At 63.9% G+C, this 24162-nt stretch overlaps 4 protein-coding genes and 2 non-coding genes across 6 annotated transcripts in view; 5 read left to right on the forward strand and 1 right to left on the reverse strand.

Moving 5' to 3' along the window:
- Positions 1–1673, reverse strand: part of LOC123017319 (ankyrin repeat domain-containing protein 50-like) — a 7629-nt gene extending 5956 nt beyond the window's left edge. Inside the window, 2 exon segments of the mRNA XM_044418596.1 lie at positions 262–398; positions 1617–1673. Of these exon segments, the coding sequence (XP_044274531.1) occupies positions 262–398; positions 1617–1673 (194 nt within the window).
- Positions 1674–4224: 2551 nt separating this feature from the next.
- RPS11 (ribosomal protein S11) lies at positions 4225–9267 on the forward strand. Its single transcript, XM_044418626.1, has 5 exons — positions 4225–4305; positions 4546–4677; positions 6379–6454; positions 7782–7911; positions 9094–9267. The coding sequence occupies exons 1-5, from the start codon at positions 4291–4293 to the stop codon at positions 9215–9217; spliced, it is 477 nt and encodes a 158-aa protein (XP_044274561.1). The 5' UTR covers positions 4225–4290; the 3' UTR covers positions 9218–9267.
- Positions 5008–5101, forward strand: LOC123017349. The gene has a single exon (XR_006413585.1). It is a non-coding gene; the product is annotated as a small nucleolar RNA SNORD35 (small nucleolar RNA).
- On the forward strand, positions 8229–8322 carry LOC123017348. The gene has a single exon (XR_006413584.1). It is a non-coding gene; the product is annotated as a small nucleolar RNA SNORD35 (small nucleolar RNA).
- Positions 9268–16109: 6842 nt separating the features above from the next.
- Positions 16110–17063, forward strand: LOC123017336 (olfactory receptor 52B2-like). The gene has a single exon (XM_044418617.1). It carries the CDS (start codon positions 16110–16112, stop codon positions 17061–17063), a length of 954 nt encoding a protein of 317 aa, XP_044274552.1.
- A 1288-nt stretch (positions 17064–18351) lies between these two features.
- LOC123017285 (ubiquilin-1-like) lies at positions 18352–19827 on the forward strand. Its single transcript, XM_044418541.1, has one exon. It carries the CDS (start codon positions 18352–18354, stop codon positions 19825–19827), a length of 1476 nt encoding a protein of 491 aa, XP_044274476.1.
- Positions 19828–24162: the final 4335 nt, after the last annotated feature.

Consider the following 24162-nt stretch of genomic DNA (forward strand, 5'->3'; position numbering starts at 1 on the left):
CCCCGTCCTGCGCCAGCGTCCGGCCGCGCGCCCCCAGCCCCGGGCCCGGCGTGCTCGCGCTGTCGGGGAGAGGCGGCTGCGGCGCTCGCGGGAGTTCTCCTTGGGCGCGCCCCCGCGGGCCCCGCGTCGCGCAGGTGAGCGGCCTGCCTGCTCCCTTCGCTTGGCCTGAAGGTGCCCCTCTGCCGCGGGTGGCCCTGGGGGGAGAGCAGGGGCCCCTCGGCTCCCCCTGCCCTGCACCGCTGCCCCTCCCCAGCGGGTGACCCAGGTTCCCGGCCTTGGCCAGGCCCCCGCTGGGTGGCCCGCAGGCTCAGACGCTGGGGGAAGGCGACCTCAGGAAGGGGCCCGATCCGTCTGCCAAAGACCAGGCGGAGGGGCGGCGTGGGGAGCTGCTTGTGGGTCTGAAAAATGGCAGAAGCGGCAAAGAGAGGGGCCAGAATCTGGACCTGTGATGGGACTGCTCTGCTCTTCCTTTCAGGAAGTGGGGGGTGGGAGTAGAATAAAGGGGGTCTATGGGGAGCCACAGGTGCGCACAGCCTCTCCACATACAGATGTGCAAAGTCGGGCACTCCTTCAGGCTGTGGCACTGCTGTGCTTCTGCAAGTCACACAGCTCGCCTCCCCCGCAGGCACCCTCCCTTTTCTCTGCTGAGAGGATTTCAAGAGGTGGGACCAGGAGGCCGCTTCTCCTCCCCCCGCCCTGCATCCGCATCCGGCCTGTGTCCAGACATGTCTCCCTTCCCTTCCCTTCCCTTCCCTTCCCTTCCCTTCCCTTCCCTTCCCTTCCCGGTACTGAGGGGCTGGCACAAAGCAGGAGCGCCGCATCGCTGCAGGAGCGCCTTGCGGGGTACCCTGCGCCCCATGCTGGGCTGGCCAAGCCCCGGCTGCAGTGCAGGCATCTTCCCCCACAGCCTCATCCAGCTCAGATGGTCTGGCCGTGCCCCTTGCCTGCCTGCTCCCCATGCTGCCCCGCCGGGCATCCCGCCAGCCCTCCCAGGTGGCCTCACCCGGGGAAAGTGACTGGCCCCACGTGCCCGAAGGACTGAGGGAAGCGGAGCACCTGCTTGCTTGCAAGGGATCACAGGGAAAGGGTCTCCAGGAGGACGGCCGTGGTGGGGGGGGGGGGGGGTGAAGCCGGGCTGCGTGTCCTCCAGGAGTGTGGCTTGCTGGCTGCAGTCTTTCACCTGTGACTGGCGCAGAGGGGGCCCTTCTGCCCAAGGCCTGCTCTCCAGGGCCCGGGTGCCCGGTCCTCCTGGAGCTGCTGCCCCAGGCAGGGAAGCAGCGCCTGCGAGAGAGGAGCCCGCTCTGCTCCGTGCTGCCGCCTTGAGGGCAGGGGAGCGGGGTGGTGCAGGAGCAGATGCTCCCGGCAGCCATCCCTGCAGGATGCCTGCATCTCTGGGGGGGCTGCTAGCCACAGTCCCTCACTGGCCGCTTGCTGCGGACCTCGACACGCGAGGGGCCCTTCGGTCCAGGTCTGCAGGGCGCAGCAATCCACGGTGAGTCAAACAAACTGCAGCAAACGGTTGCATCTCATTTTATGCTCTGTTCTATTTATTCCTGCTTTCTCCCCTGCTTGCCGTGCCCAGAGGTCTCCCCTTCCAGCCCAGGCCAGCCCCGGACCTGCTCAGCTTCCGCAGGGTGGGTGCCGGGGGAGCCTTCAGACCACATGGTGGCCATACTTACTATGGCGCGAGCTGTAGCGGACTACGGGCCACTTCCCCGGGAGCGTCTGGCGTGCTCTGCCCAGCGACCCCCTTGCCTCTGGGGCTGGGAAAGGGCCACAAGGGGTCATCCTTGGTTGCGGGCAGTCGGACTTCAGAGCGCTCGGCTCGGTCCCCGTTCCAGGGCAGGGCAGGGCAGGGCACCCATGGGTGGGCCTTGCCCCAGTCGTCGTCAGCCTGGGCACGTGAGGAGGCAGCCGCAAAGGAGAAGCAGAGGCTGGCCAGCAGAGGCCCCCCCAGCAGAGGCCCCCTCTAAGCAGGGGAGGAGGGCTCACCTACCAGACAGCTGGTCTGTGAGCTGCAGCTGAAGGAAGCGCATCTTGCGCCTGCTCAGGGGTTGCTGGAGCCCACTTGGGATGATCCCAGGTGATCTCAGAGATCAGGCAGGGCCAGTGTGAGGGGCGCTCAGGACCTCTCCTCACCTGGCCCAGTAATCGAGGGGGGGGGCAGCCCACGCTCGGAGATCCAGAAGCAGCCCCTCGGCGGTTGAAGCATCAGTGGCACGCAGGGGCGGCCAAACAGCCCCGTGCCCTGGAGGACCTGGACCGGTGGGTGCCCAGCAAGGGCAGGGGGCGTTGGCCTGTCCGGGAGCGTCCTCCCTCGCCACCAGGGGAAGCAGGGCTCCAGGCGGCCTGGCCTCCCTGGGCTTCCCCGCCTCTCAGTGGGAGCCTTGCCCGGGCATCGGGAGGATCTCCTGGGGAAGCCTGGAGCCCACGCCGACCCATGGCCGGGTGGCGGCAATGGACCCCGCCCTCCGGGGGCCACGCTGGAGCACCGCGAAGCAGTCGGGCGGCCCGGGTCAGGGACCTCCGACGCGGAGGCTGCCTGAGCAGGAGCTGGGCGGATGGGCTCAGGGCGCCTCCCCAGCCCGCGGTGATCCCATGGGAGCTGAGCAGCCGCAAGGCAGCCGGGCGCCTCTGCCCCGGAGCGCGCCGCACCGACTGAGGCGCCGCGTTCGCCCGTCTCGGGGGGGGGGGGGAGCCGCCCCGCCGCCGCTCTCCTGGCAGCAACGGCCAGGGGGCGGCCCCTGGGAGGACCTGGCCAGGCTGCGGCCGGCGCGGCGCGCATCCGGCCGGCGCCGGGAGCCTCAGGGCGGCTGTGCGAAAGCCCGGCCCGCCCGGGAGAAGCCTACCCGTGGTTCTCCGCGCGCAAGCGGCGAAGGAGCGCCCGTGGGGGTCGCGGAGGCGCCTGGAAAGGGGGGCGGATGGGATGGCGAGCAAACCCATCATCCGCGAGAGGCGGGGGGGGGCAGCGGCTCGGATTTCCGACGGCTCGCCGCGCCCCCGCCCAACGGGCGCTTCAGGGGCCTGCAAGCCTCGGCTCGCGCCCGGTGCCTTGCCCTTCGCCCGCGCCCGGCCGAGGATGCCGGCGGGGCGGGGCGCGGCCGTGCGCCTCCTTCGAGCTGGGGAGGGCGGTCGCTTCGCGGCGCCGCGCCTGCGGAGGATGCGGGAGCTGCGCCCGCCGCACGAGCGCTGCCCCGCGGGCGTCCACAAAGGCTTTGCGCCGGAGACGAGCCCCGCTTCCCGGGGCGGGGGGCGTGCTCCGGCCGCATCGCTGCACCTTGCGGAGCCGGAATCGGCGTCCGCCCGTCCGACAAGCTTGCGGCGCGGCTCCTGACGCGCTGCGCGACTCGGGGCGGCCACCGGGAGGAGGGCCGAGCGTGGTCGGGCTCCTCTTGCGGCCGCGCCTGCTTTCCCGCCACGGTGGCCTGAGGAGCAAGCTGCCGAGGCCGGAGGGCTGCACGGCGCCTCCGAGCAAGCCGAGCCCCCTCCGTGCAGCCGGCGCTGCCAGGAGACGTGGCCACGTCTTGCGAGGCTTGCCCAACCCCGTCCTCGTTGAACGACCGCTTGACTCCCGAACTTGGCGGGCCAACTGCGGCGACGGGGAGGCTGCGCTTCAACCCCGATTTATGATTTTATTCGTGCGTATGGATCGATGCAGTGCACTTACATCGAGCCTTTCCTCGCACCCTCTCTACTTGGTCCTCACAACAACCCTGTGAGGTAGGCAAGGCCGAGCAGCTGAGCGCCCAGGCGGGCCCGGGCCCCTTCTCAGTCCCGCGCGCTCGCCACTGCACCAACGCGCTCTCGGCCACGTGGGCCCACGGCGGGGGCCCCCCTTGGCTGGACAGAGCAGAGGCGGCCGCAAGGGCTCCCGCAGGAGCAATCGGAGAACAGGCGCCCCCGTCGAGTCAGGCGAGTCGCAAACAGGAGCAGGCGGGCGCCGTCCAACCTTCACCGAGCTGCACAGGCCAAGGGGCTCTGCGTTCTGCGGAAGCGCGTCCCGGCGGGCGGGCGGGCGCGGCGAGCCCCCTCCGGGCCGCCGCCGCCCGCAGCTCCCATTTGCGCGCCGCCGCGCGGCCGAGGCCCCCCAGGAGCCCGTGCCCGCGAGGGCGCAGCCGGCGAGACATCGCGGGAAGCGGAGGAGGGAAGGGAAGCGAAGAGGCGCAGGCACGCGCGCCCCGCCCGCGCGGCCCGGAAGGGGCGGGCGCTCGGCGCGTCACTTCCGCCTGCCCTCCCGCGGATAAGTCTCCCGGCAGCCCGCGCGCGGCCTCTTTTCGCCGCGCGGCCAAGATGGCGGACACGCAGGTGGGAGCTCTTGCTGGGCCGGGGCGGCGGCGGAGGCCTCCGCCGGGGCTCTCGCGGGCGCCGCTTGCCTTCCGAGCGGCGCGTCCGGCCTCCTTCCCTCCCGCCGCGGGCGGCCTAGAGGAGGCGGGCGGCGGAGCGGGCCGCCCCTCGCGCGGCCTCCTGCAGCGGCCTCGCCACAGAGGCCTCGGCCGGCCGGGCAGCCCGCCCCGCTGACTTCACGTTCTCTCGCTTCACTTGCAGACCGAGAGGGCTTATCAGAAGCAGCCGACCATCTTCCAGAACAAAAAGCGGGTGCTTCTGGGAGACACTGGCAAAGAAAAGCTCCCCCGCTATTATAAGAACATCGGGCTGGGGTTCAAGACCCCCAAAGAGGTAATCGGCGCTTCGGAGGCCTCTTCGGGTGGGGGGCAAGGTTCGGGGCCAAACCTGCGGGGAGGCACCTTTACAGCTTCACAGGGTTGCAGGAGGCCAGGAAGTTGAGTGCACATGTTTGTATTTGGAATCAAGTGGTGATAACAATATTTCTTGCCACGGTTGTTCCATGGGACTCTGTTTTGTGCTGCGCCTTTTGCACTTATTTAGTTACTGGGCTGCGAGAGCATCCCTGTGAAAATGTCAGGAACAGTCATCTTGAATAAATGGTTTATGTATTAGGGAAATTGGCTGTCAATTAAGAGTGCAGGATAATTTCCCCCCTTTGCTGACACATGATGTACATTCTCACGATGGTCTTCCAAGCCCCACTGGTGAAGGGGCTTTGACGAAAGCAGCCAAGAGGCTTTACTGAAGTCAGCTGGTATTTTCTGTCACAACATCTTTGCCTAGGCTTTCATTCCCTATATGTGTCTAGGATGCAAAGTAACCCATATACAGAATATGCATTTTGATTGTCTCAAACAACCATATTCTGAAGAATTTGATTAATATAGCCACCTGTTGCATGGGGATGTAGAACAGGCAAATTCTATATTTTATATAGTTTGTACAGGAATCGAAAGATTCCAGTATCGTGCTCACTTTCAACACATCCGTGGTGTGACCGTATGTAGAAAACTGCAGCTCAAGAGCCATGTTTATAGGACATTGCAGAGCCAGGAAAAGGGTAGCTAAAATCGTGAAGGCACTGCAGCTATTCCTCTATGAGGAAAGAGGGCAACATCTAAGGTTTCTGGGGTTAGAAAAGCTTGGCATGTTTTTCTGTTTTATAATATTTGGAACCAAGGTCATCCCACAAAATTGATTGGTGGGCAATCCAGGACGGGCAGAGGGAAGTATTTCTTTACATAATGCATATTCAAATGAGGAAGTTTGCTTCAATAAGATACAGTGGTGGTAAGTAAGCGTCACTCTACAATTGGTCGTACATGTTCGCAAAGACTTATGGCAACCGCACCTGCGCAGTGTATGTGATCTCCAGGATCAGAGGTGGTGTGCTTGTACATGCCAGTTGCTGTGGAACATGGGTGGGAAGGCGCTGTTGCTCTTGCCTGTCTCTGAGTTGAACCCTGGACGTGGCCGACTGCGGTCTGATCCAGTGTAGCTGTTCCTGAGAGGTCCTGCCCATGCACCAGGGTTTTGCTTGCATTCGGTCATTTGAGTGGCACATGTGCTCAAACACACTTCTGCAGCCTAAAGTGGCACATCTGGTTCTTCCGTGAAAACGAGGACCTGCTGTATTTTTCTGCCTTGATGAGCTGGATGTGGGTCAGCCCTGAACTGGGGCCTGAAGGTAGTCCCCCAGCTGCTTCTGGCTTTAATGCTATAATTCAGGAGGGTGGTAGCAGCCCTCTCCACTGAACATAGAAACAGAGAGAGTCAGAAGGGGTTTTCCGGGCCACCTAGTCTGACCCCGGCTCCAGCCAGGTCTGCTCACAACTTGCCCACCATGTGCATGTCCAGCCTATCCTTGAACACCCACACCGATGGGGCCTCAACTCCCCCCCCCCCATGGAAGCCCATTCCACGCCCTCGGGGTCCCGACTGTCAGGAAGTGCTCCCTGGCATCCAAGTGGAACCTCCATCTTATGCTGCTGCCTCAGCTGACGATACATGTTGACTGTTTGCTCCTTGCAGGCCATTGAGGGAACTTACATTGACAAGAAATGCCCTTTCACCGGCAATGTTTCGATTCGGGGCCGGATCCTGTCAGGTAAAAGGAAGCTCCCCTTTCTTGTACACACTTTGGCGTTCGTGAGGTTGGTGGCAGAAGCTGCCTCGTGAAGAAGCGTTTTCTGCGGGGTTGTGTGCTGCATGGTGTTTGCCTGGCCTGGACAAAAGGCCGGATCCTCGTTCGATCCCTCGAAAGAGGCACTGTGGAGACAGAGAAGCCCAGAGGGGTTGTCATGAGCAGGGAATGAACCGAGCCGCATGATGGAGCTCGATTTTGCCTCCCCAGCCACCCACTTCAGGGCGAGACAGGGTTTTGTCAGTTGTTCTGAAGAACCTGTGCCACACAGTTCCTTCCAGTGGCCACAACCTCTTTGCATCCTCGGGGCCAATGAAGAGGCCTCATCCCGTGGCTCAGCCGTGCCTCCCCTTTTCTCTGCACTCCCTGTGGTCATAAGCTGGTTTTCTGAAGGAAGGGACTCCCAGGTAGTGCAGAGCGACACGGGCAGGGCTCCCGAGGGCTCAAGCACTTAGGTGCTCTGCTCTCCTGTCTTGTGTGGGATGTGACTCTTCTCCAGTCCTCCAAGGCCACTGATGTAACACAGATGTTCAGAGCAGGATTGGAGAGTGTGGGGGTGGGGAGGTCGAGTTCCCATGCTGGGTGGGGTTAGCAGTGCTGGCATCTTGCAGTTGGAAGCCGGCAGCTGAGCCCCAGGAGAGGCCGGTCAGCCTGAAGGGGGGGGATGGGGCCCTCTGGAGAGCCCCGAGGTCCCGATGCAGCCCATAGGCCTGGCAGTCCCTCTGCTGGGAGAGAGTGCTGGCGCGGCTTGTACCAGGCCAGCCTCTGTTCAGAAGCTGACCCTGCAGGAGGCAGAAGCCCCGGTGCTGGCAGGCCCTGGCAGCCGTCTCAGCACCGCTGCTAGGGAACCGCGCAGCCGGGTGGTTGGCAGTTCTGCCCTTGCCGCCGTGACCACGGTCTTGCCGTCCAGTCCGCACCCCATGCCAGGGTCAGCGGTGTGTCCTCAGATGTGCTGAGATGAAGCGGGGCTGCCCAGGCGCCTGCTGGCCCCGTTCTCCACTAAGTGGCACATTGCGACATGTGAGCCACACCGAGCCCAGTTTCACATGGGGTGGTTGGGTCGCATCCTTCGCAGCGCCGCACGTCCGCCCCACTGCTGCCTTGCCCTCGAGCCGCGTGGGGTCCTTTCCGCACAGTGGTGAAGGGCATTCTGGGCGTGTGCCCTTGTTGGCTCGCCTGCCCACCCACTGGCATTTCATTCCCGTGCAAAAACCCAAGATGTGGGCTGGGAACCAAGCGCTGCCTCGGACAGGGAGGCCGTGTGGCAGCCGCTGTTTCTCTCCGTCCCTAGGTGTGGTCACAAAGATGAAGATGCAGCGCACCATCGTCATCCGCAGGGACTACCTGCACTACATCCGCAAGTACAACCGCTTTGAGAAGCGCCACAAAAACATGTCGGTGCACCTGTCTCCCTGCTTCAGGTGAGGGGCAGGCGTGGCCCGTCCTGGGCAGGCAGTGGGATCTTGACGTTCTTGGCATTGCAGGCCGGTCGTGGCGCTGCCCCCCAGACCCCCCTGAAGGTTTCGTATTTTAAACCGCGGGCCAGTAACTGCCAGGGTGCTGCACGTACCTGACCTGGCGCGGGCCTCCCATGGCGCACCCTTCGAATTCTGTGTCTGCAGATCTGGTCCTTCCTTCGGAGGGAGCGCGTTTGTGCGAGGTCCTGCAGAAACGAGCCTGCCGGGCTCACTGCGAGGTCTGGGGAAACGGGGCGGGGGCTGCCCTAGAGCAAGCGCATCGGTGATGATGTGTGAACTCACGATGGTCTGCAGAGCCCCCCGGTGAACGGGGGCTGCTGAAAGTGCCAGCCCGGCTGTTGCTGAACCATGGAGCTTGCTCACGGGAACTGGCAGGCATCCTGCAAAGCAGGTCAGGATCCGTTCCCCTGCATCCCCTCAAAAGAGCTAAGGGGTGGAGTTACTTGGTGCCCTCCTGCAGTGACAGGGGGCTGGACTCTGGCTTCCTGGCCCCTTCCGAGTTGCCTATTCTACGATGTTATGCTGCTGTGAACAGCGCAGGCGATGGGGAAAGTACCGTATTTTTCGCTCTGTAAGATGCACCTAGTTTTTAGAGGAGGAAAACAAGAAAAAAAATATTCTGAATCAGATGGGCACATAATCACAGGCACATTCCCCATCACTTCCCCATCGGCTGCACATCTGACAGACTTACTGCACACACACACTCGCTCTATAAGACGCACAGACATTTCCCCTTACTTTTGAGGTGGGGGAAAGTGCGTCTTATAGAGCAAAAAATACGGTACATCGAGACAAGCTGTGCCACTCCGGAGCGGGGAGAGGCCTCTGCATTCTGAGCACATGTCGGGCATCCAGTTCCCGGTTTTGTTTTACACCTTGGACCATTTCCTAGCTGCTGAGCATGGCCAGTCCTCCTCGGGCCAGTCTTGGGGGGTTGCCTCTTTCATTGCTGGGCTGTGAAAGCTGCCTTGGTCCTTCTCTAAGCCCTGGTGTGGCTGGCCCGGGTGAGCATGTGGCTGATGGGAGCTGCAGGCTGAGGGTTGGGCTGCCCCAGGCTGCGTGGGCAGCGCTCGGCACTGGTTTGCTCTGCCAGCCTCACCCTGCGCTCTTCTCTCTCCACAGGGACGTGCAGATTGGGGACATTGTGACAGTGGGCGAGTGCCGCCCACTCAGCAAGACAGTCAGATTCAACGTCCTCAAGGTGACCAAGGCCGCTGGCACCAAGAAGCAGTTCCAGAAATTCTAGCGGCCGCACTGGCTTTCCTTGGGATGTGCAAATAAACCTTTTGTAAAGACCCCGTGGCATGTGGTCTGAATGCTCGGGGGAAGGGAGGCGGGAAGGGTTGGGGTTTTTTTTTTGTAAAATTGGGTAGACCTGATGCACGTGTTCTTGAAATAAAGATAAAGTTGCTCCCTCAGCTAGAAGGCCCACCTTGCTGGTGTTGATGCCTGCAGCACAGGGCAGCCTCTCGCACATTGCTCCTGATCGCTTAGCCTGTTGGCGGAATGTTCATTGTTGTTACAGCAGCAGGCGGGGGGCGCACGGTGCCGTCCTGGGCCTCGTGCTCTTCAGCGTTTTCTTTAATAATTTGGATGGGGGACTTCAGGGAGCACTTACCAGGTAGGCGGCTCACACAAAACTGGGTGGCATAGCTTATACCCTGGAAGGCGGGAAGATGATGGGAGGTGATCTTGAAAGGCTGGTGTGCTGGGATGAACGCAGACTGCAGGTGGGGAGGATTTTGGAATTGTGGTAGAGCACAAGCGGAACATGAGCCAACGCCCTTTTAAGCATCAAGAGATGCATCGCTTCGAATTCTGTGATGTGCCAGTTCCCCTTTGCTCAGCACGGCTGAGGCCTCACCTGGAATCCTGTGTCCAGTTGTGGGCGCCGCCATTTAAGAAAGATGCAGACAGGCTGGAAAAGGCATGGAAACCCTGCCCTGTGAGGGGCGAGGGAAGGAACTGGGCCTGTTTAGCCTGGAGAAGGCTGGGGGAGATCGGGTAGCACTCTGCAAGTACCCAGCGGCATGGAAGGGGCCGTGAAGGCCATCGGGTGTCGTCCATGTCTCGTCTCCCCCCCCCCCACACTGTTGCAGGACAGCAATTTATACCCTCTCAGATGGCTGTCCAGTTTTGCCTTGAACATCTAGTGTTGGAGAGCCCACCACCTCTAGGCAGCTGGTACAGCGCTGACCGTGAGGAAGCTTTTCCTGATGCCCAACCTGAATCTAGGTTGTCTCCACTTGATTATTTTGGGTCCTGCACTCTGGGATCAGTGAGAAGGCATCTTGACCTTCCTCTTTGTGGCAGCCTTTGAGGTACTTACGGAGGGAGATCATGTCCCCCATCAGCCTTCTCAAGGCTGAACATGCCCAATTCTCCCAGTCTCCTCACAGGGCAAACATTGGCTCATTTTTGTTGCCCTCCTCTGGACCCTTTCTAATTTTCCAGCATCTTAAATCTTGATGCCCAGAACTGGACAGAGTGTTCCAGATGAGGCCTGACTAGTGATGAGCACAGAGGAACTACTGCTTCTCGTGATTTGGAAGTAATACTTCTGTTAATGCATCCCAAAATAGCATTTGCCCTTTTGGCCGCTGCATCGCATTGTTGGCTCATGTTTAGCTGGTCCCCAGTCCCTCCAAGGTCTTTGTCTTTTCAGCTCTGTTGAGCCACGTATTCCCCGTCTTGTGTTGATGCCTTCGGGTTCTTGTTCCTGAGGAGAGGACCTGGCATTTGTCCCGACTGAACCTCCTGTTGCTCTCTGCCCCGCATTCTAACCCGATGAAGATCACCCTGCTTCCTATCTCTGTCTTCGGGGTATTTGCAGTTCCACCCAGCGTTGTGCCTTCTGCCAATGTAATCATCTTTCCCTGCACTTCCTCATCCAAGTCGTGAATGAGGTCGAAGAGCACTGGGCCCGGGACAGAAGCCTGCAGCGTCCCCGGCCGCCTCTTCCCAGCCTGGGAAGGTGCCATTGATGGGCACTCTTTGTAGAATTGCTTAACCAAGTATCTCCCAACGTGTGCCTTTGCATTTGTTTTCTTCTTCCTCAGTGCAGAACATGGCAGTTGTCCATGATAGATTCCCGTTTCAGCTTTAAGCCTTGTCCTGGCAGTGCTGCGCAGGGTGAGCGGAGAGCTGTGGGCGGCAGCGGCTGCTTCCCAGGCAGGGTCAGGCGGGGGCCACACGGGGCTTGTGGCAGTGCCGGGGGAGCGTGTGGTACGGGCAGACCCAGAGGGGAGTGGGCTTTTGGGGGTGCAGCGTGTGGGACATTCGTGCAGTGGGCAGGGCCCCATCCGGGCTCTGCTTCGGGCAAGAAAATGTCCGTCCGGCGCTGCTCACCCGAATGCCGTCCGGAGGGGATGCCTTGGTCACTCAGCTTCCCGGAGTTCCCATCCTGGATTCAGCCCACTCCAAACTTTGGAAAAGTAAAGGCGAAAGAGGTGGTGTGTGTGGAAATCCTTGCGGGCTCGGGGCACTCGCCCCTCGCTCCTGGCCACACTTGCCACGGGGCAGCAGGTGCGGGGCGGACCGCCGCTGGCCAGGTGCCCCCTCCTCGGCCGCAGAGAAAGCTGCCCGGCTGCCCACGGTGGGGAGGCGTCCACGGCCAGCCCCGGCAGGGCCCTCGCGTGGGCCGGAGGCGGCAGCGCATCTGGTGCGGGCCGCGGCACATGCAGGCAGCTGTCCGACCGGTTTTCAGCGCGACTTCAAAGCACGTGGCCGCAGCTTTGGTTTTCGCTCTGACGGGCGACTTCGTGCGAGCCTGCGGGGACGCGACACTCGGGTGCCGGTGTGTGCGACCTGGTCTTGGCCTGAGCGCCCCGGGAAGCTGCGGCGGTGGGCCTGTGGGAGGCCACGGAACGCGGTCGGAGCGCCAGCCCGGCTGGGCTCCTGCCGCAGCTGGGAAAACGCCTGCCCGGCGCCCCGGGAGCTGCTGATGCCGGCTTGAGTCTGCCGCACCTGGCCCCGGGGAGGGGGTGGCCCACCCCGGCAGCTGCGGGCAAGAAGCCTTCCCGAAATGGCCCCCATCGGCATCACGGGAGCGCTCGGGCGTGGCAGCAGCACCCTTCCCTGCCGGGCCCACGGGTGGAGCAGCCGCCGGGGGGCGGGCGGGCTCAGGGCAGCCGGGGCGAGGGTGCCCAGGCGCCGGGAGCCCCTGCCGCGCAAGCCCGCGCAGGGGAAAGCGGCTCGGCCCAGCCGGCCAGCTCTGGTTCAGCTTGCACGGGCCGGACCGTCCGGGGCAGCGGAGCCGCAGCGCCGGAGTCCCGCTCGGGAGGCGTGAGGAGGGGCGCCCCCGCCCGCCCGGGGAAGGCGCTTTCCCGGCCCATCGCAGTCGTCCCGCGATCCCGCCAGGAGGGCCCGGGCCAGCGGAGCCGCCGGAGCGTAAGTCGCCCGCGCGCGGGGCTGTGCCCTCCTAGGAACCCGCCGGGCGCTGGCCCGGGCTTCCCCCGCCACCGAGGGCGCTCGCTCGGCAGCCGGACCTGGAGCGGGGCGCGGGTGCTGGGCTGCCTGCCTGCCTGCCTGCCTGCTTGCGAAGGGCGGCCGGGGGACACGCTCCGGGCACGCCCGCAGGGAGGTCAGCTCCGCAGCGCGGGGCCGGGGGCCTCTCGGCGCCCGCCCTTGAGCTCGCAGGGCCCATCGGCCAGCAGAGCGCGCGGCGGGGGAAGAGGGGCTTCGCCGCCACGGCTCCCCCCCGCTGCCCCACCCGCCTCGAGCCCCTCCACCAGCTGCCAAGTGCCGTGTTAGCTGTTGGTGCACGTGAAGGCCTCACAGGGGGCAGATTTGGGGGTCGGGGTGCCCCTCCCTGCCGGGACGGTTTGGCCGCGTGAGGCATGGGCGCCCTGCGGTGATCCTTCAGCACCCCGACCTTTCTTTCTTTCAGTATGCGAATGCGGGCTATGTCAGGCCTCCCTCGCCCTCCTGCGCTGCCTGCACAATCGGAGGGGGCTGGTGGGGGCCGCTTTAGCCCCCCACTCCCACCACGCTGCTTCCTCCCCCTCAGCCCATCTCCTCGCTTCTGCATCAAAGAAATTTGCCCCCGTGCAGCCCCAAGTGTTTAATATTGGGAAGAAAAGCTTTCCAGATGCTCGGCTGCCCCCCCCCAGCTGAGCTGCACTCAGGAAAGCGGGGAAGCCCTTTGCACCCCCCCCCACCTCCCACCCTGCGCTGCTTGGCATGCAAAGAGATGCACCAGAAGGTGGAGGTGATGCAGCGTTACAGAATCGCAGAACAACAGGGTTGGAAGGGGCCAGAAGGCCCTCGGGCCACCCCCCTGCTCAGGGCAGGACACCACTTTGCACTCCCGCTCAGGTGGCCCTCTAGTTTCTCTCCGAATGTTACCTGCAGCCCCTGCCCATCCGCACGTCCCGCACCTCCATCCTCTCCGAGCCCGCATGGCTGTGTCGCCAGATGCCGGGGACCATGGGCAAGGAGGCGCCTTGTCTGACCCCGAGCAGACACATGTAAGCAGTCGGCAGGTGTGCAGCAGCCCCTCCAGCCCACGTCCCCCGCTGGCTGGCAGACGAGCAGAGCAGCTCGTAGCCCCTGGCAACCTCCCCTGCTTTCAAGCCGTCCAAATACGTCGCAGAAGTGCCTCCCAAGCTCCTGTTGCTTCGACCTCCCCAAATAGTTTGGTCTCATCAGCAAACTTGGCCACTTCTCCGTTGACTCCAGTTCCAGATCCCTTGTGAGTAGGTACACAGGTCCTGAAGGGGGGCCCTGGGGTCCCCCGCTGTTGGCGCCCCTCCCCGGGAGAGAGTGCCTTTTCGTCCCACCCTCGGCTGCCTGCTCCTTCACCAGCTACTGATCCATAAGGGGGCCTCCCCCTCGTTCCAGGACTAATTGGGCTTGCTCAGGACTCTGGTGAGGGACTCAGAAGCCTTTTGGAAGTCCAAGTAAGCAAAGCCCGGACAACCGCCTGCTCCTCATGTTTGCTGACACTCTGGAAGCGCCGCAGGAGGTTGCGAGACGGGACTTGCTTCCAGGAGCCTTGCTGATCCCTCTGTGGCGTGACTTGTCCTGCTGCTTGCTGCTTTTTTCTTCAGTCATGCTTTCGGGCCATTTACCTGGAATAGGTATTATCCCAGCCAGCCTGCAACGCCCCTGGATCCCCTCTGAGCAAATGGCTTGCATTGGCCGGTCTCTGGGGAAGAGGCCAGCTTGGCGAGTGGGCACATGTTCCGGTTTGGAGAGCAGCAGCTTTGAGTTTGCGTGCTGCAGTCCATTCCTTGCAGACTGGTTCTGAGGGGCCCCGTCCACTCTCTGGGCCCTGGCAGAGAGACAGTCCCGTGTTCTGTGGCAGAATTCACAAACAGAATATTTTGGGCACCAAAAGTTGGGCCAGGATTGTCTTCTGAGCTGCAGGAGACCCGGTCAGTCCCACGTCCCTGAAGCACCAAGCCTGTTACAGCCCTGCCGGTGAGGGCTGCGTTTGGGCCTCGAATGGCCGAGCCCGGAAGGGGCGATCGGGGTCGCCTGGTCCAGTGCGACCCCCCTCCTCAGTGCGGGAGCAGCCATGCAGGCACAGCCCGGAATTCCTCCTTCCGGCAGTCTCTTATTCCCTCGGAAAGGCGACTGGCCTTTGCGCACAGCGCTTTCTCCCGGCTGGGGGGGGACGGGGGACTGGCCGTTCCTTTTATTCTCTGTCTCCCAGCGGCTGGCTCCAAAGGGGGGAAGGCAGAGGCCAGGCTGCACCTTGGGAATGTTTCCAGGATGTGCCAAGAACAGCCTCAGGCACCCAAACCATTAACTGGTTAATCATTTTTAAAGCCATACAGAGAGTTAGATACCTGCCGGCTTTGGTGGTCCTACCCATCGCTGGACCTCCTTCCAGCCAACAGCACAGCTGCAACGGCCCTGCTTGGGGTGCTGGGCACTGGGGTCACGAGCTCGGGGCCGCCCCTTGGGGTCAGGGGCCGAAGGAAGTCGAAACCGGTCCCTGCACCCTCTTTCATTTCAACCCCTGCGAGACTGCAGGTAGGAGCTGTTTGTCCTGCACGACAAGGCCAAAGCTAGGCTGCTCCCTGGCCAGCCCTTGAGTCCAGAATAATACTGAGTTCGTCTAGACCTGGGGCAAAATTGACCCCCCAAAAAAGGGAGGGAGGGGGAGGGGGAGGAAATTGCACCTCTGTAATTTCGGCTCCTTTGTAATGGTTCTCGCAACTGCACCTCTCCGGGCTGCCCGTGGGAGGGACTGCTGTGCTGCTCTGCTTCCCTCTCGGTTAGTTTTGTGCTCGTACGGCGGAAGGAATCTGTGGACCTGGCCAGTCCTCCTCTGGTCCTGCTCCGAGTCATCTATAGACTTGGCAAAGAACCTCATGAGAGGTCCCTGCCCCATGCGGCTTACAGTCTGAAGCAGGCACGGGGGATGACTGAGGAAGGCAGGAATGGAGGCCCAGGAACACGCGAGCGGCCTTAACTGGACCCTGGCCCACCTGCTCCCCAGGCCCCAGGCCGTCTGGCCCGGGGTCTTTAACACAGGCCGGCAGCCCTGCTCTCCAGGGAGGGCTTTCATCCTGTCCCCCGCCAGCTCTTTCCCCCAGTCCCTGGGCCCTGCTTGCCGCCCTCCTCGGCTCGCGCTCCGGCAGGGCTCTGCCGCGGCCTTTCCCCATGTGGGCGAGCAAGGGGAGCCGTGGGCAGGCCCAGCCATGAGCGCTTGGCTTCGTGGCGGCGCGTTCTGGGACTGGGGAGAAGATCGGCAGCTTTGTGGGAAAGGCGCACTTTGTGGAGGGCCCGAGAGGGAGGTGGGAGGGGGCATCCGAGAGGATGGTGCTGAGTCCAGGAGTGGGTGGGAAGCTGGAGGAGGGATGTGAAGAGGGGACTCACATGGTCTCAGCACCAAGCGGGAAGGCGTGCAGGAGACGGGAGCTGAGAGGAGAACCTGCAGGGAGGGGGAACCACTTGGGAGTCCCTGTCCCTCGGCCTGAGCGGACTGGCCTTTGGAGAGTGCGCCACTTCCTCCTGCCGGGAGACAGGCACACACCTCTGTCCGCGCCCGTCCTCAGCGCTCAGGCCAACACCCCAGGGCCCGGGGCCCGGGTTCCCCGAGAGGGAGCTGCAGGCTCTGACGCCGTCGTCCGTCTCCCCTTTCAGGAGGCCACAGGCGCTCCGACGGAGAAAGCCACGCCCCCAACATGCCAGCCGGGAATCACAGCGGCTTTGACCCCGTCACGTTTGTCCTGACGGGCATCCCGGGCATGGAGGAGTCCCACGTCTGGATCTCCGTTCCCTTCTGCCTGATGTACGTGGTTGCGCTCCTTGGGAACTCCCTCCTGCTGCTGCTCATCGCCACCGACCGCAGCCTCCGCCAGCCCATGTGCCTCCTGCTGGCTATGCTGGCCGTGGCGGACCTCCTGCTGTCCACGGCCACAGTGCCCGAGATGCTGGCCATCTTCTGGTTCGGCTCCCGGAAGGTCTCCTTCGATGCCTGCGTGGCCCAGATGTTCTTCACCCACTGCAGCTTCATTGCGGAGTCATCGATCCTGCTGGCCATGGCGTTTGACCGCTACATGGCCATCTGCGACCCCCTGCGCTACCTGGCCACCCTCACGCCGTCGGCCATCGGGAAGGTCGCCGCAGCCGCTGTCACGCGGGGGCTGTGCATCATGCTCCCCCCCGTCTTCCTGCTCAAGAGGCTGCCCTTCTGTGGCCGCAGCACTATGCGCCACACCTACTGCGAGCACATGGGCATCGCCCGGCTGGCCTGTGCGGACATCTCCGTGAACGTCTGGTACGGGTTCACGACCACGCTCCTGTCCTCGGGGGTGGACGTGGTGCTGATCGCCGCGTCGTACGTCCTGATCCTGCGGGCCGTCTTCCAGCTGCCTGCCCGGGAAGCGCGGCTGAAGGCTCTGCGCACCTGTGGCTCCCACGTCTGCGTCATCTTGATGTTCTACCTGCCGGCCTTCTTCTCCTTCCTCACCCACCGCTTCGGCCACAGCATCCCCAGCTGCATCCACATCTTGCTGGCCAACCTGTACGTCGTCGTCCCGCCCATGCTGAACCCCATTGTCTACGGGGTGAGGACCAAGCAGATCCGGCAGCGCATCCTGCACGTCTTCTCGCCGTCGAGGCGAACATGCTGCTGAGGGCCCGGCGTGGCCAACCCCGGCCAGGTTCCTTGGCGAAACGCTGCGCCCAGGATGGAGGCCCCTCGCCCGGGACGGCAGCGGCTCCCACGCAACCGCGGGCCGGGTCAGGGCGAGCGGGGACGGCCGCCGCGGCCTCTGCCGTGCTCTACCAGCCGACGCCTGTCCTGCCCGAGGCCGAGCGTGCTCCTCCGGCACCTCTGCCTGCATTGGCGGCGCACAGGGGAGACGTGACCGGGCTCACTGGCTCAGCCGGCTTCCACACCTCCTAGTTCCAGATCATTTAAGGATAGGTTGGAAGAGGTCGGCCGAGTGCAGAGGCCCCCTGCTTGCCTCCTGCCAAGGCCGAGACCGCCCACACCACTGTTTCCAGTCACGATCTCCGGACGGATCCGGGGGCTGGAGAGTGAAGAAAGCTGTCGGGAGGGCAACGGAGGCATTTGAGGCGTGGTGCTGGAGCGCTGCTTCGTGGGTCCTGTGGCCAAGGGGAAGGTGGACGGGGGGGCCCCGGGCCAGGCCAGACCAGCGCTTGCCCTGAAGCAGTCGTGGCAAAATGGAGGTGCGGGAGGGCAATGCTTGATGAGACCGCGAGGGATCCTTGAAAGCAGGCGAGGATGGCCAGCAGGAGGCCACCCGACTCCATACCGGCAGCCATGGCTGGAGCTGACGAGAGCTGGGCCGGGCCGGGCAGGACAGGACGGGCGCCTGGGAGGGCGGCCACCCCGGGCCTCACCCATCGGAGGTGGCTCCGTGGCACCGGACGACACCGGGCTGGCCTGGCCTGGCCTGGCTGGCGGGGGGGGGGGGGGGGGGGAAGGTCTGTCCAGGCTGTTTTGGCAAGAATGCATCGCCACACGCATGGGGCTGTTTTTTAAACGTTAGTAAAGAAAGAGCTCAAGATGCTGACACTTTGAGCGTGGGCAAAGGAAAACGGATTCAGGCATCCCTCTCCTCGGAAGGTTTCGGAGACAAAGCCGGCCCTTTGGGGAGTGGCGGGTGGGTGAGCAGAGCCCGGCCGGAGTCCAGCTCCTGGCTCGCCCCCCCCGACGGAGGGAGTCCCGGGCGGTTGCTGCCGCCAGCTCAGCAGTGACATCACAGAGCGGGGTTCCACCTCAGAAGCGCCTGAGCAGCGCGGGGGGCAGCGGGGAGAGGGAACGTGGAGCCGGCATGGTGATGGGGCGAGGAGGCGAGGGACCGGCGTGCGGAGCTGCAAGGAGCACCCTGCTTCACGCCCCACCCACAGCAGCCTCTCCTCTTCCAGAAGGCGGGATGAGCGCTCGGCACCGTCATGGTTGAAAGCCAGAAGATCCCGGGGGCCAAGCTGGCAGCCGCCCCCGAGCCTCAGGTTGTGCGGATCCTCGTGAAGACCCCTTGGCAGCAGGAGGAGTTCCTGGTCCACAGGGACATGCTGGTCCGGGAGTTCAAGGAGCTCGTCGCCCGGCACTTCTCCGCGGCCCCCAAGCACGTCGTGCTGGTCCAGGCCGGGCGGATTTTGAAAGACCACAAGGCCCTGGGGCACCACGGGGCCCTCCTGGAGGCCGACGCCACCGTCTATGTGGTCGTCCGCTCTCCGTGGGCGCGCCCCTCCCGGCAGGCCTCTGCGGGCCCTCCCGGCGGCGCCCCTGGCCAGAAGCCCAGCCAGAGCAGCACCTCCGCCGGCGACGGCCTCCGAGCGCTCACGGCCAGCCTGGGCCTGAACACCGCCACCTTCGCCGAGTTCCAGAGCCGGCTCATGTCCCACCCTGACATCATGCTGCGGCTGCTGGAGGACCCCTCCATCCAGAGCAAGCTCTCGAGCCCCAGCCTGGTGAAGGAGCTGCTCACCAACAGCCGGCCGGTGCAGCAGGTGATCAAGAGTGCCCCGGAGATCAGCCACGTCTTCAGCTCCCCCGAGGGCGTGCGGCTGGTGATGGAGCTGGCCAGGAACCCGGCGGCCGTGCGGGAGATCCTGAAGTCGCCCCCGCAGGCCCTCGGCTGCCCCAGTGGGGACGGCAACAGCGTCCTGCAGGACACGCTGGCCGAGGCCCGGGCCCCGGGGCAGAATGCCGTCCCCAAGTGGCGTGGAGCGGCCCCGTGGCCCGTCTCCCTGGGGGGCCACCAGCCACCCGTGGAGCCAGAGGAAAGGCCTGGGTGGGCCCGAGAGCCCCTGCCTTCTCTCCGGACGTGGCCCACGAGGCCCGGGGCCCTTGGCGAGCACAGCAGTGGGGAAAGCGGCCCCTGGAAGGGGGCAGAAGCCGGCCAGCTTGCCTCGGCAGCGGTCAGGAACCTGCTCCGCCAGATCATCAGGCACCTCGTGCAGAGCACCATGGGCAGCCCCTCCCGGAATGCAGCCGCACAGGGGCCAAGCCCCGTGCCGGAGCAGGTGGCCCGGGGGGCTCGGCGGGACACGGGGAGAGGCCGGGACGCCCGCGAGCAGGCAGGCACACCGGTCCCGGGCCCCGACGTGCTCCCGGCCAGCTGGAGTCCCCGAGAGAGGCAGGCGCTCCTGGACATTCAGCGGCGGCTGCAGGCCCTGGCCACCGAGGAGCCGGCCGGGGAGCGGCGAGGCAGGTCCGAGCGGCCTGCGCGGAGAGCACGCTCCATCACCTCCCTCTGCAACCTCAGCCTGGCGGCCTCAGGCCTGGGGTGCCAGGACCTCTCTGCCCAGCAGATCTTGCAGACTCTGATGGGCCCCGATTTCCTAGCCAGTGAGAAAGGCACCGGTCGTCCCCGAGGCTCCTCCGCACAGCCATCTTCCAAGCAGAAGCGGACACGCGAGCTCTGAGCCCAGGAGGCCGAGCCAGGCGGTGGGTGGGGGACGGGCACGGGGCTGGCCCGGCTCCGCCTGCAAGGGGAGAATTCTTGGTTTCTGATTAAAGGATGTAAATCTGTCAAAAGGTCTCCTTGTTGCCTTCAGCCTGGGTTCTTCCCGGAGCCGAGGGAGCTCTTGCCGCTGGGCTGCGTTTCTGGCAAAGGTGGGCTCCCCGCCAAACCAGTACAGAGCCGGGGGCTCCCCACTGCCCACCCGGCAGCCCCCTTCCCCTCGCTCCCTCTCTGCAAGACGAGCACTTCACTTTCTTCTCTCAAGGGGGAAAGGCCCTCACTTGGGCGCATGCTCTTGATGTGTCACCCAGGCACTTCTGCCTTCCTCACGCACTCTTGCGCATGTGCGCGCGCATAGGGGTGTAGAGGCATATCTTGACAGTGCTGCTTTTCCCAGGAAATCCACTGTGTGAGGGTTTACATGGAGTGAGCTGTGGCTGGGAAATCCCTTGTGTCCAGGACGGTGTGCGGGCGAGTCTGCAGCTTGGACCCTGCAGGTCCCTGCAGAGGGCAGAGGCTTTCTTGGCCTCCTTGATATAAAGAGGGCAGCGTGGGCAAGGGGGTTCATTTCTAAAGGCGAGGTGCTGGGGCTCAAACTAAGGCCTGCTGGGAAATGCCCCCATTCCACTGGCGGCTCCTCCACACCCCTCCCACGGGCATCCTGATCTGCCCAGCCGCTGCCAGGATCGGGACAGCGCCAAGCTCCTGCTGCTCCGAGGCTCCTGCACTGGCACGGCATCCCGCGCTCACCCACGGCTGTGGCCCACCTGGCCTGCGCAGACGTGGCGGGGAGACAGAGGGGGGCTGCCGGCCTCTTCTCAGCATGGCGAGATGGCGCAGGCCTCTTCGGCCCCCGTCCTTCAGACCCTCTTCTGGCTCCGGACAGCTGCAGGTCCCGCCCCTGCGCCATCACCTCTGTTTACGCGCCAGCCTCACGCTCCTTTCTTGGCCACCGTGGGGGCGCGTTGCGTGATTTGCTGCCAGGCCTTCCCCCGTGTTCAGCAGCCCGTGAAGGAAAGCCCCCCACTGCCCCGCCCTCCACAACGCCGCTCAGCCCTCGGCTCTCGAGCCCTGGGGGAGGCCCCTCGCCTCCTCGCTGGCTCGTCTTCCTCTTCTGCCTTCCGCTGGCTCGCCGGATCCTCTTCTCCAGGGAGTCGGGTTTTGCTGCTGAGCCCAGATACAGAGCCCCCGGCCCATCAGTTTGCTTCCACAGAAGATCTTGCTTTGATCCAGCAGATCCACCTGTCTGTCTGTCTGTCTGGCGCCCTCCAGCACTGCGTTTCGAAGGCATGGATTTTCTTCTTGCCAGCTTCCGCATTCAAGCGCAGCGGTGGGGAAAACGATGCCTGGAGCGCTATTGGCCTCGGTCTCCTGTGAGACATCCTTCGACCTGATGGTCTTTTCTAGTTCCATCATTGCCGCCCTTCCCAATTTCAGCCTTCTTGGAATTTCTCGGCGGCCTCCCACTTTGGACTGATGGCTGAGCTGAGGTATACAAAGTCTTTCACAGTTTTGATTTCCCCACACAGGAGATGATTCTGTAATTCTTCTGTGGAAACCATCTTTGTTTTCCTGAGATTCAGTTGTGGTCCTGCTTTTGCACTGATCCACACAATAAACGGCATTGTTGTAGTATATAAAGCACAGACTGATCTTTTGAAATTCTTTCAAATGCTACAGGAGCCAACATGGTGCAGAGGTTGAGAGCATGGGACTGGGACTCGGGCGATCCGGGTTCAAGTCCCCACTCTACCATGGAGCCAACTGGATGGCTCTGGGCCGGTCACAGGCTCTCAGCCCTACCCACCTCCCTGAGTTGTGGGGATACAATCGAAAGGGGGAGAATGATGAAAGCTGCCCTGCATTCCTTGGAAGCCAAATAGTGGGATATAAATACAATAAATTAATTAATAGAACATATGCTGCAATAGGAGCGCGAGTGCTTCTTCCTTCTCGGCATCCAACTTGCATGCCTCTCAGTGTCCGGTCGAATTCTTGCTGCGACTCCTTGAGCATCACTTTGCCTGCCTGGGGAGTCAGTCCGAGGGCTGCGGGCTCTTGCTTTGCCTTTGGGGACTGGAACGCAAAATGTTTTTTATTCTTTGCTGCATCACCATTCTGCCCGTGGCTGAAGCTCTCTGGGTGGGGGCGCTTCCAGCCTGAGGGCTTTGCTTCGTGCCCACCACCATGCTGAGATCTTGCACGCCCATTGAAACGCCAGCGGTCGTCGTCAGATCTGCTCCCACGGCCGTGCAAGTCTGCACCCAGTTCGCTTTCTGGGGGCCTCTTTGGGGGCAGTGCACCTGCAGCCCCCATGCGTGGGGGCCTGGGCCTCCACTCCGGGGCCCAAGGGGGCCTGGGACTGCCCGACGTGCCTCTGTGGGATGGGCTCCCTGCTGCGGCTGGCTTGGTCACTCATGCCCGATGCTCAGGCTCCCTGCGTCCTCCCCGCCTGCCTCTTCCTCCCGCCGTCTTTCTTTGGGTTGCCAAATTCAGTTGGCAGCAGGGCTGTTTCTGCCATGTGAGGCTGTCGGGGAGCCTCATTCTGCGCTTCCCCGAGCGCATCCCTGCACGCCTGACTCAACTCGGCCCAGGCATCGACTTCGTGCTGCTCTCCTGCCCCACGTGGTGGGCCCTGCGGGAAGGGGGCGGCCCTGCCCCTTTCCCTCCCCCCTCGCGTCCACTTTCCGGGCTGCTTCCCCCTTAGGGCCCTGGACGTGCCTCTCTCTGGCCCCAGAAGCAGGGAGAGCCTTGCGTGGGGAGGGGCTGCGCACCTCCGTGGCCCCCTGCTTCCCCACCGAGAGCAGCGGCCTCCCAGCGCAGTGCTCCCTGGCGGAGGCCAAAGCCGCCCGGGGTAGGAGGCCCGCACGGGAAGCAGGGTCCCCGGAAAGGGCTCCCGCAGCACTTGGACGTGAAGCAGCAGATACGCGAGCAACAAAATGCCCGTGTTTCAGTGAAACAATTCAGCCAAGACGACGACGACCCACAGCCACGATAGCCAAGTCGAGATGCGGCACAGCAGCAATGATGATAAAAACAGGATTAAAAGTAGCCTTTATTTATTAATTCCCTGGGTTTCTATCAGGCCTCCTTCACCATAAGGCTCAATTATCTATTAAAATAGGGGAGGCCTTGGGCGCAGGTGAGTGTCAAGGGCTGGGCAGGTGCTGCCGAGCAGCCAGGCAGAGCCGGAGGGCCGAGGTTTCTCACACGCAGAAAGATTTGTGTGTGTGTGTGTGTTTGTTCTGCAGAGTGGTGGCCTCCTTCCCCCACAAGCCCATCCCGATGTGCCCCGCTGGCTGGGGCTGCTGCCTGCTTCTCCAGGGGACCGTTTCTGACTCTGAGGTTTGCCACTGCGGATCATGCAGAGCAGCCCAGGAGCAGGCAGGCGAGGCTGGACTGGCCCAGCCCACGGAAGGACTGGCAGAGGCAGGGGCTTTTCTGGTGCGCAGCCCAGAAGGAAAGGGGGCCATTCTTCCAGGCGGCCAATACGGTGGGCAGCATGTGGTTTGCACGGGAAAAACGGGGGAGCGGGAAGCCAGGCGGGAGTCAGAGCAAGGGAAGGGCGGGCCTGCAAGGCCGAAGCCGCGCCGCGCAACCGGCGAGGGCCCCCGGAGCCCGGAGGCAGCGCTGCAGCGGCGTCCCTTCCGCCGCGGCAGGTGAATGGACGCGCAAGAAACGGCGCCAAGCGCGACCCCCGTGCGCAGAAGGAGCGCCTGCTCGCAGGACGGGCGCGCCACTGCCCCCTCACGCACAGCCCCCGCGGAGAGGCCCGTCTCCGTCGGCCCCCCACCGCTGCCCGCGTGGCCGGGCGGCGGCGGCACCCCGTGGAGGAGGCGCCGGATGGCGCTCGGCCAGGCGCGGGAGCAGAGCTGGCTGGCCCGGTTCCGGTTCCGCGGCGCGCCCCGCGAGCGAGGTGGCGGCTTCCCACGCGGGGGGCGGGGGCGGGGGGCTTCCCTGATCGCGAAGCGGCGGCTGCCCCCGCTGCGGCGGAGGAGGCAGGGACGGGGCAGTCTCCGCGCCTCCTCCGCGCTCCAGTCCCCCACGCCCGGGCATCCGGATTGGGACGCGGGGCCCAGCGGGCTAGACTTCAGCTTGCCCCGGGCAGGGCGGCGCTGCCGCGAGGCTCCCCGCCGCGCCGGCGCTTCCGCCCCGCCCGGCCGTTGCGCGGGTTTGCCAGGCGCCCCTCGGCGTCCCGGATCCGGCCCGCGCCGGGCGCCTTCGGGACCGCCGGGCGGGGGAGAGCGCGGCGCCTGCCCCAGCCGGGGGCCTCGCCGGGGACGTCACAGAGCCCCGG

Source organism: Varanus komodoensis, unplaced genomic scaffold, assembly GCF_004798865.1.
Source record: "Varanus komodoensis strain SLA01 unplaced genomic scaffold, ASM479886v1 scaffold91, whole genome shotgun sequence".
Classification (NCBI taxonomy): Eukaryota; Metazoa; Chordata; class Lepidosauria; order Squamata; family Varanidae; genus Varanus; species Varanus komodoensis.

What these genes read in the sequence shown, in the direction of transcription:
- RPS11 (XM_044418626.1), top strand. An exon ending in TCGGGGCCGGATCCTGTCAG is followed by an intron (nt 6,455 to 7,781) that starts GTAAAAGGAAGC and finishes CTCCGTCCCTAG; the next exon opens with GTGTGGTCACAAAGATGAAG. An exon ending in CACCTGTCTCCCTGCTTCAG is followed by an intron (nt 7,912 to 9,093) that starts GTGAGGGGCAGG and finishes CTCTCTCCACAG; the next exon opens with GGACGTGCAGATTGGGGACA.
- LOC123017336 (XM_044418617.1), top strand. Translation starts at nt 16,110, where the DNA reads ATGCCAGCCGGGAATCACAGCGGCTTTGACCCCGTCACGTTTGTCCTG.
- LOC123017285 (XM_044418541.1), top strand. Translation starts at nt 18,352, where the DNA reads ATGGTTGAAAGCCAGAAGATCCCGGGGGCCAAGCTGGCAGCCGCCCCC.